This window comes from Cupressus sempervirens, chromosome 2 (genome assembly GCF_028749045.1).
Source record: "Cupressus sempervirens isolate cs-2001-9-10 chromosome 2, ASM2874904v1, whole genome shotgun sequence".
Classification (NCBI taxonomy): Eukaryota; Viridiplantae; Streptophyta; class Pinopsida; order Cupressales; family Cupressaceae; genus Cupressus; species Cupressus sempervirens.
In genome coordinates, this window is record NC_143119.1 from 195,055,671 (window position 1) to 195,072,134 (window position 16,464).

A 16,464-nucleotide genomic window follows, 5' to 3' on the forward strand; every position below is an offset into this window, starting at 1 on the left:
GATCTAAAGAAACAGTATAATTTGAAACTCCCATTCTATGACTCTTACCAAATTGTGCCATAGCCTTCAACAATCTTTCTTCTTCTGCAAGGATCTCTACTTCAGGTACTTCAAGATCTTCAAAACCTCCAACATATTCTTCTTCAACTTCAGGGTTTCTTCTCAATCCATTCAAGACATTTCGGATCTCATTCCTCATCTCAGCCTTGAATTCTTCAAACATATTCTCCAGCCTCCTAGGGTTTATTCTTCTAGGCGGCATATTGACTACAATAGGTGCAAGTGCCTCAAACTTTGGCAATAGGTACACCAACAAGGATCAATAGGTCAGTAACAAGATTCCAAACAAAACTTGAACAAATCCATTACAATTATGAGTCGAAACTTCAATCTACCACATCACAATCAAGGATGTAAAGCCTTCGCAAGCTCTCCGAGTCTAACCAAGATTAGATCAGCAATTATAAAAACCACACAATCTCTGACAAATCACCAACAAGCTCAACCTCTCGCTTTGATACCATATGATGCAGTACAAGGCAAGTGTACCCCCAAAGGAGATGACCAAGCCCCCAAAAAATACAAGTTAGTAGGAGTACACAAGATATAATTGCAAGAAAACACTCGATTATCAATGGATCTTCAATTATAGAAAATGTTCACCATACATTGCACTAACTCATAAGACAGCTCGATTGATCAAATATGCAATATGTCAGGTTGTAATGCCTTCCTAGTTACAACCAAATACATTCTAGATTACAGACCAAAGTTTGCTACCCAACCTTCCCCCAATTATCTTCTTGAATGATACTACTTCCATTCCTCCTTCATAAGAATCAAGGACATTAGCTATATAGCCATCAAGACACATAGGTCAGCTTTGAGTTCCAAATCTCCAATAATAAGAAACGTGCATTACAGTATAGGATTGATCCTCAATTAATTAATGACCGAATACATAATACAAGAGATAACATTATGCGGCCTCACGTATAGGTCCAAACATTAGTAAACTGATTAGATCCAACTACGCGTTGTCAGCCGACTGGATGGTTCCGACGGTGTTTCTGTAGCCGACGGATTGACTGTCGTCAGTGTTTTGTATTTTGTAGCCGACGGGTAAATAGTTTGTAGCAGATGTAATGTTGTGGCCGACAGACTCCTTCAGGAAGGTTCGGCGGTAGTATTTATATCCCATCTAGGATCATTGTAAATCATGAATCATCTACTATTGCGAATCTTATGAATTATAATTTATGTCTGGCATATGCGAATATAATTCTGCTATTCTGTTCCATTGTCTGTATGCATTGATTAATTTACCAGTACGGTAAACATTTGGCGTCGTTGCCTTATGAATCTGGAAGGTGGGAGGAATGAAGATTAATGTCAAATCAGCTTAACAAAGATCGGAATAAGGTCAAGGAAAAAGATGGAACCCGTACTACGCAAGAGAATTTAATTCTGCCACAGCAAGCCTAACGCCGACGGAGATTTCAGAAGATTGCCGACGGAAATCGAAGCGCAGAAGAATTGTTGGAGGAGACTCGGCAGCGGGTGGAATTGGTGGAAGAAGCACGGGATGAGTTCTTGAAATTGTGTTCGCCAAGGGAAGAAAATTCGGACGAAAGAGCATTAACTCACACGGCTCGCAGTGCCGAGGGAGCACGAGCGTGGAGTGACCTCTTCGTCTAGGATAGACTTCCGCGGGAAACAACTTCAAAAGATCCTTCTTCTTCACCAAGGTTCGCAGCTATCCACACCTCCGGCGTGGGAGTGTAGTCTGCCGGTGTGGGAGAGCAGTTCGCCGGTGTGGGAGTGCAGACCGCCGGTGTGGGAGTGTAGATCGCCGGTGCGGGAGTGCAGATCTCTGGTGTGACAGTGTAGACCTCCAGTGTTGTGATAGCGGGACCCAAAGAAAAGCTGCCGAAGTTTGAAGGCGATGGTACCGCCGACCCCATCCGACATTGTAACACATGTGAGATGATCTGGCGGGCAAATGGAATCATAGATGCCAATGAATGGGTCAGGCAATTTCCAACAACCCTACGAGGTGTGGCGATTGATTGGTTTTCAGATACGAATCCACAAAAGCTGAATACTTGGGATAACATTAAAAAGGAGTTCCTGGCGAAATTTAAACTCTTGCGGGATGATAATGAAATCGTAGCAGAGATTTTCAATACCAAACAGGGGAAGCACGAAACTGTCCGCGTCTACGCCAGGAGATTAAAAGACAATAAACAAAATGGAAAGCAAGCCAACGGACGGATTGCAGAAAAGATGGTTCGTGGACAGCCTACGATCGAAGTTGCGGAGGAAAATGAAAATTGTGCCACTGTCGTCATATGTGGACGCGTATAACAGAGCACTCGACCTTGAAAGTGAGTAGAAGACAAAGAAGAAGAAAACTAGCTCTTCTGATTTTGATGACGATGAGCCTGCTGGAGATGATAGCAGCGACGACGAAGGCAGCAACAAGAAGGTTCGTGCCCTACAGAAGGATATGGTTTGCATGATGAAGGAGTTTAAAAACATGCAGAAGGAGCCAAAAGGCAGTGAACTGTGGTGCATGGAGAGTAAGACCAACGGTCATACTAAAGGATCGTGTCCAAAGAACCAATTTTGTGACATCTGTCAGATCATGGGCCATTCGACAAAGGGCTGTCCCTTTAACATGAAGACAAGAGGATCTCCGCAGGTGCTTCTTACGCAGCAGGCTTCCCCGTCGGGCAGTAACGGAAATGCAAACATTGATGGTGCCACATCCGGGGGGTACAGGAATAATAACAGAGAGCAAAATAACAACAATGCAAACAATAACAATAATAATGGGAGCCGAAGTCGAACCCAGTATGATGCAAACGGACGGCCGATCATTCAATGCCGAGCATGTAATTTGTGGGGTCATTTTGCGCGGGATTGTACAGTGGCAAACACACCGAAATTATTATGTAGATGGTGCGGACCCGACGATCACAAAGATTCCAAGTGTCCAAAGTCTAGAGTAAACTTGATCACTGTCGGCACAGATGTAGAGGAGGTTCTGGCAATTACACGAAGGCAAGCGAAGGAAAAAAGAAAATTGGGGGAAATGCAAGCGGAAATTGGAAAGGCATCGTCGGCAGGGACATCTCAATTGAAGGACATCACCGACACCTTGGCAAAGAACTTTGCAGAACAAAGCATTGTACGACAGATCTTACAAACGGAAATACCGCTAAAGATAAATGACCTCCTCCTCACAATGCCCCAGTTACAGATGGCCATTCTGAATCATACACCGTTTTCGAAAGAAATGGACACGGGAAGGGACAATAGGAAAGTGACGGCAACAGACCCAATGCTGCTAGCACTCACCTCCGGACGGCATCCGGCGATCGTCGAGATGGGGATTTTGGGAAATGTTTTGACAGAGACAATTGTTGATGGAGGGTCCGGCGTGAATGTCTTACCGGAGGATACTTGGAAGAAGTTGGGGAAACCGACGCTGTGGCCACCTACATTCCAGTTGCTCACGGTGGACCAGCACGGGATCAAACCGTTAGGAACCTTGAGGGCACAACCAGTAACCATTGGTACGCAACCATTTTTATTGGATTTCGTAGTCATTCCATTGAAAAGAAAAGGATATGATGCTATTCTAGGACGGGATTGGTTGGTGCAAGCAAAAGTAAAACATGATTGGAAACGAAATACCCTATCAATGGAGCGCGGAGGCAAAAGATTCATAATTGACCTGCACACGCAAATGGTTGGCGAGGAGGCAGCATCGTTAGATGCTGATAGTGAAGGCGAGAGTGATGACGAAGGAAAGAGGAGAATGGAACCGGATGAAGGAGTATTGAGTGGCGACGACCTAGACTCGGTGAATAGCCTTTACCATTGGCAGATAGAAGACTACGAACTCTTTCCGAGTTGTAATATGCTAAAGATCGACGAAGGTGAGAAAAAGGAGGAAAACGAATGTCCGGAGGAATGCAGGGAAGCGGAAGAAGGAAAAGTTGCCATGGTTGAAGCTGAGGGGAAGAACATACAATCTGAACACAAAAAAACGAAAGATCCCACTATTTGGTACATGGTGAATGGACTGCTCGAAAAGAAAAAGTTACGCCGCAGCATAAAATTAGTGTAAGGGCACCAATAGCAAGGAAATAATCCAGTTGCGCGACGACCGCAAGCACAGTGGGCGACGAAGGTGGCACAGAATAGACGTAAGGCGTACGACGGTCGGAATGAAATCAAAATGAAAAAGTTTAAGGCCAGATGGGTTGGACCATATCAAATTCGGAAGGTTGACGACAATGGAGTGATCAGATTATCAACTTTGGACGGGCAGAAGGTACCTCTAGCAGTCAACGGATCCAAATTCAAAATATATGGTGCCAAGAAGACTCTGTCATTGTCGCAGAAGGGGACTCCTTCGTCATTGCCGAATGGCGACGATTAGAGGCAAATTTGAGGCGCTTTGTATATTTTTTGAAAAAAACAACAAAAAAAATAAAAATAAAAGAAAAATTGCGGGGCCCCACGGACAGGAAAGCCCCACGGGCAACAATCTGTCCACAGGCGTTTAAGAAAAAGCCCCACGGGCAACTGATAGTCCGCAGGCGAGGAAGCCAAAGGCCCCGCGGACAGACTGTCCGCGGGTAAATAAAAAGCCCCGCGGGCTCTAACTCTAAACTCCTCCGCCAAAAAGACCCCGCAAACAATCTCCGCAGGTAAAAAGGAAAGGTCCACGAGCTATAACAAAAAGAACTCCATCGTCTTAAGACTCTTCCGCGGGTTGCAATTGGAGGACAACGTTCCCGCGCATTAAGAAGAGACAGAGTCGAGCTTAAAACTTAATTTATGAAGACTGCAAAGGCAGTGTCAAGTGTTTGCTATTAGGGATTGGCGAACATTATCCCGTGCAGATCAAGCCAGTAGCCGATATCAGATGAAGTTTTTTCTATTACCTCCCTGAGTCGTTTGAACGGAGGCTTGGGGAGAATCAATTCTGTGTGCCGTGACAAGTTGGCGAAACAGTAACACACAAATAGAAGAGAGGGGTTGCTAAAAAAATAAATATTAAAAAAAAAAAAAAAGATGACAGATTCAAGTTGTTCAGAATGAGTTACAAATGATGCCAAAGGAAAGGGAACGCATCCGTCGTTGCCAGAAAGGTGTAGAATCGGCAGAAGATGACAAAGATGGTGTGCTCTATGCATTTATGTGTGGGTTGCGAAGTGTTAATTTGGCCTTGGCGGCGAGGGCAGCGACCCCCAGTCGTTGCGGACATCAATCGTGGGAGTCTGACTAGTTGAGCAGAGTTGAAGTTGCTGCAGGCATGGACTTTCTGTGTACCAGCGGCAATGGGAGCAGGTGTTGGCTATGAAGCTGTCTTGGTGGATGCGTAGAGAGCTCGGAAGGTGCTGACCATCCAGTTGGAGGCAGTGCAGCAACACTTGGCTCAGGGTACCGAGGAGTTGGACAGAGAAAGCAGCACGGGTGACTATCAAGGTCAGCTTGAGGAGACAGTATTGTGTTAGCAGAGGCTACAGGCACGGGATGAATGTGGAAGTGATGGGACAGAAGCAGATTTTTCTTGTTGCAGTTAGTTCATTAATGTATTTTGTTTGTTAATTTGTCTCAGATATTTTGTTAGTCGTCAGGAGACTACTGTTTTTTTGGGGGGGATGGTGTCAGCCGACTGGATGGTTCCAAGGGTGTTTCTGTAGCCGACAGATTGACTGTCGTCGGTGTTTTGTATTTTGTAGCCGACGGGTAAATAGTTTGTAGCGGATGTAACGTTGTGGCCGACGGACTCCTTCGGGAAGGTTCGGCGGTAGTATTTATATCCCGTCTAGGATCATTGTAAATCATGAATCATCTACTATTGCGAATCTTATGAAGCATAATGTATGTCTGGCATATGCGAATATAATTCTACTATTCTCTTCCATTGTCTGTATGCGTTGATTAATTTACCAGTACGGTAAACACGCGTAAGCTAACTCTTGAATATAGAACCATGCTAGATTAAACACTAGTCATTGTATGAAGAACAACATAGGAAATCAGAACTCGGGAAGATGAAACATGACTTCCACTAGATGTCACATAAGATTATGCACCCTTAGGATAATGCTCCATGATATGTCCACCATATGAATCTAAGCCCACGGTAATTGGAAATAACAAATAAGAGTTTGCCAATACAAACAGTCACATCTAACTCTAAAACAAACAAAAAACAAATATCTTTTTGGGTGATGCAAGATTTCCATTAGCCTTAGGATGCTCCAACACCCGTATGTTTGTACGGTGAAGAAGGATAGTTGGGTCTATATGGAGGGAAGAATGGGTGTGTCATACAGAGGGGAAAATTGCATGGAGGTGTGGGCAGGATGGACGTATGACAATACAAGGCATGGCGGCAATTGGATGTCCAGAGGGAGGTGAAGGTGTGTGGAGCATGAAGGAAGAGACTCAAAGACCGTACGATATTGGTAGCTTGCAAATCGTATGCCTGGCAGGTCGTACGGTCGAAGCCAAGATGCCGAAAACCAATGCAATTTGAGTTAATGAGATAACAAGACCAATTGTGATATGTACCAACACAAGTATTTGAAAATCAATTGAGGAATATAATTGCAGACAAGATAGCACTCCAAACAAAGAAACGTGAATCGGAATCGGATCGGAATCGGCAAGGCCGAATCGAATCGTGAATCGGCAAATTTGAAAAAACCCTTTAAATTTAAAGATTTTAACAATTTAAAACTTATTTCATGCACCCTTTATTGAATATAACTTAAGCACACTATAACATCATCAAATAGAAGTTAAAACTTAACATACATAAACATGAAACATAAAATCCATCACATACGTAACTATGTTATCTAAAATGTAAATTGTAGGCTAGCTGAAGTAAATAGAAATCAAATGATCATAATGATTTAAATCATAGAATGTATGTAAGATGATCCATAAGACATCAAATCATAAATTTATGTAAGAATCTAAGATGAAGATCCATGAAAGTTTGAAACTTTGAAACATATGTCTATCAATGATTCAGTATCAATATCTGTAAACAAAATATAAAAACAAGGCTCCAGCTCAAGCCTCAGGCTCATAGTCATCATCATCCTCAACATCATCCTCAAGCTCGGCTACAGCCTCAGCCTCAGCCTCTGAGTATCCAGTCTGCCTAGTAGCAAGGCGTCTAATGTAGGTCCTAGAGGACTGTCGAGCCATATCTCCCGCATATAAGATGGGCTCACGAATGTCGCTAGGGCCTGTGTTTGTGCGTGCACGTGTGCGTCTACCAATGCTTGAAGAACGTGCTCTAGCTGCCTCAGCCTCTATATCCACTTGGTCAATCCACGCACGGTCTTCCTCAGTGAAGACTGGATCTACAACCTATGTGAGCCACTCTGATTCTGGATCAATCTCCTCCAAAATGATCGGAGAGGAGTCAGTGCCCAAAATCTATCTGATCCTAAGACAGAGGTTGTAATGAACGAAGACAAGATCATTCAACCTCTGCACTGTCAACCTGTTTCTCCTCTTCGAGTGGATGTGCTCGAACATGGACCAACTGCGCTCACATCCAGAAGTGCTGCTTGGCTGACTCAGAATACGAATGGCAATTTTTTGAAGTTTTGGGGTTGTGGCCCCAAACATTTGCCACCATCTATCTGAAATAAGGGAAAATAAAAATAATTAGTCTCATTTACAAATTACAAATTACAAGTTAACTCTAAAATTACATAATCAACTTTAAGTTTAGAATCTAGATTCATGAACATTGAATATATTATTTAATTTTTACCTGGCTGTATTGTTTCCCGAGCATCTATGGCTACCCTGCTAGAGAAAAGTGGCCCTTCTTTATTATTGAACTTATCAAGCTCAATAATTGCAGCACTGCTATCCTCATCAGTACTCAACCTCTGGATCACTGTATATAATCCAGTGAGAACCTCCTCATCCGCCTTGAAGTCAAGACAGAAACGAAATGCCGAATTCAAAAAGTAAGCTGCTGCATGGATGGGTCTGTGGAGCTGATTCTGCCATCTCCTATCAATGATGTCCCAAATAGGGGCATACTTCTCCTGCATTCCTGCATACTGAGCTCTAATGGCCTCCTTGGCCCTATCCATGCCCTCATATATGTAGCCCATAGAGGGCTTCTCCCCATCAGCAGTTCGTAGGAGAGATACAAGAGGCTCAGTGGCCTACATATAAAGTAAAACAAAAATTTGAGTCAAAACTTAAACATAGAATAATTCAATAATATAAGGTAAAACTAAATCATTAAACAATTAGCATAGTAAACTGTAAAATATTAAATGTTAAATTGCAATAAAATTACCTTAAGTATTTCTCTAGCAGGTTTCCAAAAACCATCATCATCAAATATGCAATCCACCACATCTATCCCTGCAGTGGTCGTAGCATAGGAAGATGAAATCCACTTCCGCCCAACAAACATGCTCCTCAAATCATCCCTTGATGTCAACAAGGACTGCAAGGTGATGAAATTCGAGGCAAACCTCATGATCCTTGGACGAGCTAACTCTTTGTCTCCTGTGTACTTCCTCATTGTGCTAAGGACAAATGAATGATTATAAATAAACTTACATATGTTTTTTGCCCTTTCCACACATGACTTGACCCACTCAAGTTTGCCAATTTCCTCCAACATGAGGTCAAGGCAGTGTGCTGCACAAGGGGACCAAAATATGGTAGGGTGCCTCTCCATCAAAAGTTTGCCTACAACAATTTTAAGATAATTAGAAATTCAAATTTCAAACATGTTAGAACTTAGGAAACTTAGAAATTCTAAGTTAGAATTAGAAAAAGTTCAAAATTCAAATAAATTTATTTTCAAAACTTAAAAAGTTAAAAGTTTACCTGCAGCAACATAACTTGCTGCATTATCCGTCACCACTTGCACCACATGTTGTTCCCCCACCTCTGCTATAACTTCCTCAATAACCTCACATAAGTATGTGGCGTTTTTTACATGAGCAAAAGCATCAATGGATTTGAGGAACATGGTATATCCTACAAGTAACAAAACAACGAATTATAATTACTATTAGCAATCAACAAATCAAAATTTGAAATAGTCAATCACGATTCAAAATTATGTATGTAGGAAAGTAGAATGATCAATCACCTCCACAGGATACAAGAAAATTGAGGAGTGTTCTTCCCCTCCTATCTGTCCAACCATCAGTCATGATGGTGCAACCCTTTTCGATCCACTCCTTTCGGTTGTCCTCAAGCTCATGCCTCATATCCTCAACCATTTCCTCCAGGAGGCATCCACTCAACTCAGCCTCAGTTGGGGCTTTAAACCCCGGACCACAAATGGTAACTGCATCTATCATGTTCTGCCAATAAGGAGTCCTGTCACAAATAGATAATGATATTGATTAGAAATTTAGATGTCAAAAACTAAAATCATAAAACAAGTAGATATAATTAAAGTTTTACTTTTACTTTTAACTTTAACTTTGAAGATAACAAAGAAAAAAGAATCAATTACCTGGCTGCAATAAATGGAATGTTGCAAAAGTACCAGAATTTGCAAATCTCTTTTCTGGCAGCATCATGAATCTCCTTGTTTAAACCCATGCCCTCAAGCGTGGGTTGGGAGCCAGGAGTAGTGCGGGGCACAAAGTAACTATCCATTCTGCTTTTCCGCACTCTAGGCCGCAATAGGTTGGTGTTGGACTCTGTCTCAGTATGAGACCGACTACCACTAACACTCACATGAGCACTAGCACTAGGATGAAAAGGAGGCCTAGAAGAACCCTCTCCAACACAACCTACGGATGCGGAAGCTGATGCAGATGCACTTGCAGATGTAGATGCGGTTGCGGATGTGGGAGCATGGGAGCCAATACCTCTTAACCCTTCAAGTTGCATTTTCTTAGTCAACTTGTCTTGTTCAATTTTTTCTAATGCCACTAAACAAGAGCGTTTTGCCTCAGCGGTTTGTTGAGTGTAAACTGTGACATCATGGCCAGGTATGCCAGCAATGTGGTATTTCAATCTATAGATACCTCCCGAATTTATTTTTTCTTTGCAAAATATACATTTTGTTTGATATTTGGTTCTCCCAGGAAACTCTTCATTATATTTCCAGCATTCATCTTTTTTACCCATTGTGGAAATTGGAAAATGAAAGCAAAGGGCTGCTGCAATAAAAAAATTCATGTAAAAAATCAAAGTTTGCAACTAATAAACAAAAACTACAAAACAACAAACCCTAGTTTGCAATTTAGTAAAACTAAAAATAAAAAACATTCAAGATTTGCAAATGAACACTAAAAAAATTTAACAAAAAATGCATACTACACTAACATGCAAAAAAAAAAACCAACACTTACCTCTTGCAAATGAGTTGAGGAGTGTTGATATTGACTCCTTAATGCTCCCAATGCAATTTATGGCCTCCCCAAATGGACTTCTGATCTCTTTGGTGCTCTTCCTTCTTGCCAGTTGGAAACCTATGGATTCTCTTTTCTCTTCTTCTCTCTCACTCTTCCTCTCTTCTACTCATACTAAGCAAATAGAAGGCTCTTTAGGGTTATAACAAAGAGGAAAGTCAACTTAGAAAGCAAATAAAACATGTGTTCTTTTAAAAAAATTGAACTTTCTATCCTTGCTGCCGCGGCCGATTTCTGGAGATTCACGATGGCGATTTTGGCGATTTTTGCCATGAATCGCCGATTTTGGCGATTCAGGCGATTCACAAGAAAAAATCGCCACCAGCGATTTCCGATTCCAAAAAAATCGGGAGCCATGAATCTTATCGCGATTTCGGCGATTTTGGCGATTTCATGGCGATTTTTGGAACTATGACTCCAAATGTGCCAAATTCGAAGCAAAGTAATATAAAAACGGAATAGGGTGAGGATTGAATCCCATTGAAACCGGAATAGCCAAGTACGGAAGATCTTTCACTTCCAAAATGACGAATAATAAAGAACTCCAACAAGAATTTGAGGTACAAAGAAAATAATCCAAATCACATACTAAAAATAACTCAACCTCATGGACATAAATACCCTATTGAGGGAGAAACTAAGTACCGACAAGAGGCATGGCAAACACCTACGCAAAAAATTAAAATAATATGGGCCCAAGATAATCTAAATCAATCGGCCCATAAACAAAGGTTTAATCATTTATTTATTTTATGACAGGAACATTACAGTCCTCCTATGCCAAAGTTTGCTTGTCCTCAAGAAAACACAACGTTGGATGCTGAACAATGTGTTCACCTTCCCAAGTGGCATTGTCATCGAGCAGCAAGTGTTTCCATCTACCAAGTATTCCCACACGTTACGGTTTTGCAGTGTCTTGGCCCAATCATCAATGATTTTGTCTAGTTCAAACACCAATTTCCCTTCTTCATTGAGCAGTGGAAGATCTGTGGTTATTGTGATGTTTTGTCCCACAACTTTTTTCATGCATGATACATGAAAAACGTTGTGGATGCAGCTTCCCTCTAGTAGTTCAAGTTCATATGCAACTTCAGTGATGCGGCAAGGTACATGGTAAGGACTATAAAAATAGCCTCAATACTATTATTTTTTAATAATACAAGCATGAAACAACAATTGTTCAACCAACAACTTGTCTTGCAAAATATAGTTCTTTGTAAGCTCACTATGCCTCAATCATACCAAACTCTATTCCGATCTTCACAAGTTCACCCAATACATATTACAAAGATATGACCGCGTACCATACATTTTATCCAAGGAAAACATCTTTACTTTATACCAAGTCCTAAAACAAGTTGTTGAGTCGGCCTTGAAGCTTTCCCAATTTACAATAATAATATAGTACCCTCTTATGAAATTACAATGCATGTTACATTACAATATTACACTTCATTCAAGATTACAAGCAAACCGTCAACTCATAGTCTTATAACTTTCCACTTGATGATCTTCAAATTATGCCCTCTTAACCAAGGTATCTCTGACATGTCTTTCAAGCTCTATCTCAAGCCGCTTAAGCCAATTCCATCTCTGTGAGGAGACAGAATCAAAAGAACAATACTTGCTTTCCAGAAATGTTGTTTGAAAGCTACCTTCACTAAAATCTTCATAAATTTGTCCTGTCATCAAATTTTCGTATGCGCTCTTAATTGTAGCATCTAGACATATTGTAGAACATAACCTCAAGTGTGCTTAAGCTAATATTCAATCCACGAACAGTGCCAATCTCTTCTACCTCTATAACTCTGCAAGCCTTCTCAGAATAACCAGTATGTTAACATCAATGACAAACATAATCATGAATGCAACACGTAAGCTCTAAATCATATCTCCAGCAATGCTAATATACTCCCCTATAGGAATATCATCATCACATCCTCAACACAAACATTAAAAATAATGAAGTAGCCTACATTAATTGTTAATCCACAAAAATATGGGAGCAAAAACCACCAAACACAAGGGTATCGATACAGGTACAAGATCAAGGATGCCAATAAGTTTACAGTACACATGTAAATAAATAAGCAGACAGATATCTTATATATAGGTGTTATCACTAGATATTGTGGCTATGGCTATGAGTATGTAGTCCACATTGCTACAATGGATTTCCCCGTAAACTATGGGCATCCCGAAACGCTGATCTTTGAAACTCACTCACTCTGATTATTGGCTTTCTTGATCTGCTGCAAGACTAGTAGTTCACATGCAAGGCCATAGGATCAAATGCAAATTGCTAACATTTTTCCTAGCTCTAGCATTTTGTTAGCCTTGGATATTAAAAGAAGTTTAAAGGGCAATAACTTGCTTCCTTCTGAAATAATTCTTTCTAGCCTTCTTAGACCAAAACTTCCGTACGGCCATTATCATATCTACAATTGCCCTCTTATGATAGTGATTGTGATAGAAGTGATACTTTTAACCCAAGCCATGAGACAAACATGTCAGAATGTTTGTGTACAAATAAAATCATCTTGATGGACATATACATTAACTACTCTGTCCAGTCAAGAATTACCTTGTATATGTTTACTTTTATACAAGGGCATAGACACACAATTATAACTTGTTTCTACAGGACAGCAATATCTAGATAACTAAATCCTTGTCAAGTCCAAAAATCTATTCTTTAATCAAATTAAAATTCATGCATAACCAAGAAAAGACCAAAGAAGAATAAAGCATGTTTACTGGTGCTGAAATAACACGAAACTCTTGTCCACCAATACAAAGTGTAGTGCTCCCATGCACATTGCAACATTTAAACCCGATAGCACCTAGAAATAAGTCAACAAATGATGCATTAGAGAAAATCATGGCACTGCTCATCAATACAATATTAAGATTTTGATTTTGGGAACACAATAAAATTCACAAAAAGAATATAGACAAAACAAGATCGTGATAGATAAGAGAAAAAGTACAATAACTCTGAACTTCCAAAAAGTGCATTACCACCTCCAGTTCTTTTATACCAAGCTCAAAACATCTAGTGAGAGTATAATTGTAAAAAATTGCATTCAACTAAACTTTATAACAACAAATCAATGTTAACAAAGACATCTCAATTTTCAAGGAAAACATATCATAGAAATTGCATAGAAGAGAATCAGACAATTTATTCCAGCAAAGACTGTGGAGGAAACAAAACAACCCACCAACTAAAATAGATGTGTAATAAGTTCAATAACAATGTAAGCTCAAAGGATAATTTTTCAATAAATATAAAAGGATCTTTAAGAATGTTATGGAACTTTGAGACATAATTAGCAAATTTTGGAGAAAAATAACAAGGAAATATTTTTGAAGAGACAAAATGATAAATTGAGAAAACATATTATTTATGAAGCCCATACAAGATAAGCTGCAAAATTAAACCACAATTAGTTCCGCCAGCTATGTAAGTTCCCCATACAAGAATATATAAAAGCATAGAGTGTGGTGGGCATTGTGCTTGCGACATAGTGAACAAAAGTGTAGAAGATACTGAAGGACAAGCATAGGCTTTTCTCACAAAAATGCTCCGAACACATGGATAAACCATCATAATTATAGAAAAGGTACAAGGATTAGAGGAAATGTGGAAGAAATTTCAGCACATCAAATAGAAGGTCATTCCTTGTCTCATGGCATTAAAAGCTACCCCACATCTATACTGGTAAAGGAGAGAGTTATTCATAGAGGGAGCACTTATGACTTCAGCTATTAGTATCTCTCATTGATTCCTAGGAAGACTACATATGACCATGCCTGTTGTAACATCCACTTTTTCCAGGTCTTAATTAACAACTAACATATTCAAAGATATATAGTTATTACTTCATTTTCATAGGAAGACAATTAAATCAGTTACATTCATATGAATGAGATTAATGGTTAAAATCAATGAAACAAATTTTTCATAACTAAGAATTGAAAATACCATCAACGATTTTAATATGGAAATTAAATTTAATGTACCATGGAATTCGAATTTGAAATCACTCTAGGAATGCTTCTGCAAACACCCAGGTTAGTCCACAAATACCACTATATCCAAAATACGACTATATCAAAATCAAATGACGATATCATTAAATACCACTATATCATTTAGGGCATCACATACCACTGTATCAATTAGGGCATCAATTACCATTGGGTCATTTAGGGCATCAGATACCACTGTATCATTTAGGGGCATCAATCACCATTGGATCATTTAGGGCATTAGATTCCAGTATATCATTTAGGTCTTCAAATGCCACTATATCATTTAGGGCTTCAGAAGCCATTGTATCATTCCTTTCTTCTAATTGCTTAACTGTGGCAATAACATAAGATTAGAAGATATGCTCATAATCATTATTCTTATAAATGAAAGACAGAAATAACAATCCATCAGATAAATCTATCTCTCGCAAATAGTTAGAAAATCAATCGATCTAACTGGTTGCCAATAATATTGATGATAAGAGTTGCTTTCATTTAAAGAAATAACTATAACGATGATACAAGTCAATTAATCTTAACTTCTACTTGAATATACATCATAAAAGTAATAATACATGTTTCCGACAACATTTGAATACATAGCTTATCTTTATCTGATGCACGTCCGACATCTTGTGGAGAGGGAAAAAATTGTCAAGGGCTTAACCACCCAACCTTGAACCATAACTTATCCCCACACAATCTCTAACGAGAAAGGCCCTCCCTACCCAAAAGAAGACATGGAACAACTTAACCAGTCACTAAGCACCATGGTACTAGGGTATCATTCCCACCACTCGACTAAGAATAAGGATTTGAATATTGGACTACCATGAGCCAACTTTTGATGATTAATATATTCTTTTTCATGCAGGAAATAATTCTAAGGTACAACGATTTTCATCTCAGCCAAGATGGCCCTCCTGGATGAATTTTTGGGTGCATGCTTAAGTGTTCTTCCTATATTATAATCACAGTCAAATCTTATGTCCTATCTAGACTTATCATAGTATTATGAAGCAAACTATATTTGTATCTATTTTACTCTTCATCATAGTGAGAGCTCTGTGACAAGAAAATCAATATAGGTTACCAGCATGATATGGGATAAGGAAAACCAGGTTAAGAGAGAAGAAGACTAAGTGAATCACCATTATTGATGTAAGTATGTGTATACAGCCAAAATAAAAGAAAGCCCTTGCATACAAATACAACTAACCCAGACTACAGGGATACATAACTCAAATGTACCGATACCCATCTAATTCCATGCGGATTTAATATATGAAAGTAACAAGGGAGCATTCCAGTCTGACATACATATACTAGTGTTGACATCAAATTAAACACATGATCTAGGAAAAATATATGAAGTTGCGGCAAAGATTGAGGATCATCAAAACCTTGAATGAGTACATAAATTACCATATCAAAGAATCATAAATGATGCCATCAAGAATTGAACTTGTATTGTGGGTCAAGCTTAGCTTGTTATTAGTTGTTTGATTAGTGGTCAAATCCACCATACGATTTGATTCCATAACAAGATCACAAACACTATGACAGGAATACAATCCTCGTTTCACGTGAAAACAGAGTAAGAGATTTAAAATGATTGATCCCTGATTAAGAGCAGGTTGAGGTATATCCCTCCCTATGATAGCAAGAGTCTCCAAAAAAAAAATCAATCCGTGCTCAGTTATAAAAAGAACAAGAAGGTGGCAGTGGAAGAGTTACAATACCAACAAGGAGTCATCGGAATAAATAATTAAAATGGCCATCTCAACTTATAAGGCCCGATACAAATAAAATTAGAATATGAAAGGTTGCTATGCATGAAATAATATTAGACCACCGCTAAGGTTAAAGAAATAATATTGTCTTAGTTTTTAGCATCATGGTATCTATAGATACCTATATATGTATGTATGCATATGCGTGTACATGTGTAAACCCCAACCATATAATT

The 16,464-nt window shown here is 39.5% G+C and overlaps 3 protein-coding genes across 19 annotated transcripts in view; all 3 read right to left on the minus strand.

The window, feature by feature from the left end:
* The window catches only part of LOC149571742 (Metallo-hydrolase/oxidoreductase superfamily protein), a 299,690-nt gene that overhangs the window by 80,081 nt on the left and 203,145 nt on the right, over positions 1-16,464 (minus strand). For 16 of the 17 annotated variants that reach the window (XR_016359873.1, XR_016359875.1, XR_016359874.1 and 13 more), the window contains one exon: positions 13,215-13,300. Coding sequence is in view for 12 of the 17 variants with exons in the window: in XM_089813150.1 (XP_089669276.1) it covers positions 13,215-13,300 (86 nt within the window). In the remaining 5 variants the exon portion in view is untranslated. Of the gene's footprint in view, positions 1-13,214; positions 13,301-16,464 lie in introns of those variants that run through there. The other variant, XM_089813156.1, reaches the window with a different exon arrangement.
* On the minus strand, positions 6,920-8,466 carry LOC149571744 (uncharacterized). The gene is made up of 2 exons (XM_089813161.1): positions 7,826-8,466; positions 6,920-7,691 (listed from the first exon to the last, which is right to left on the minus strand). Exons 1-2 carry the CDS (start codon positions 8,175-8,177, stop codon positions 7,483-7,485), a joined length of 561 nt encoding a protein of 186 aa, XP_089669287.1. The 5' UTR covers positions 8,178-8,466; the 3' UTR covers positions 6,920-7,482.
* LOC149571745 (uncharacterized) lies at positions 8,551-9,843 on the minus strand. The gene is made up of 5 exons (XM_089812284.1): positions 9,551-9,843; positions 9,179-9,411; positions 8,911-9,063; positions 8,686-8,769; positions 8,551-8,558 (listed from the first exon to the last, which is right to left on the minus strand). The coding sequence occupies exons 1-5, from the start codon at positions 9,694-9,696 to the stop codon at positions 8,551-8,553; spliced, it is 624 nt and encodes a 207-aa protein (XP_089668410.1). The 5' UTR covers positions 9,697-9,843.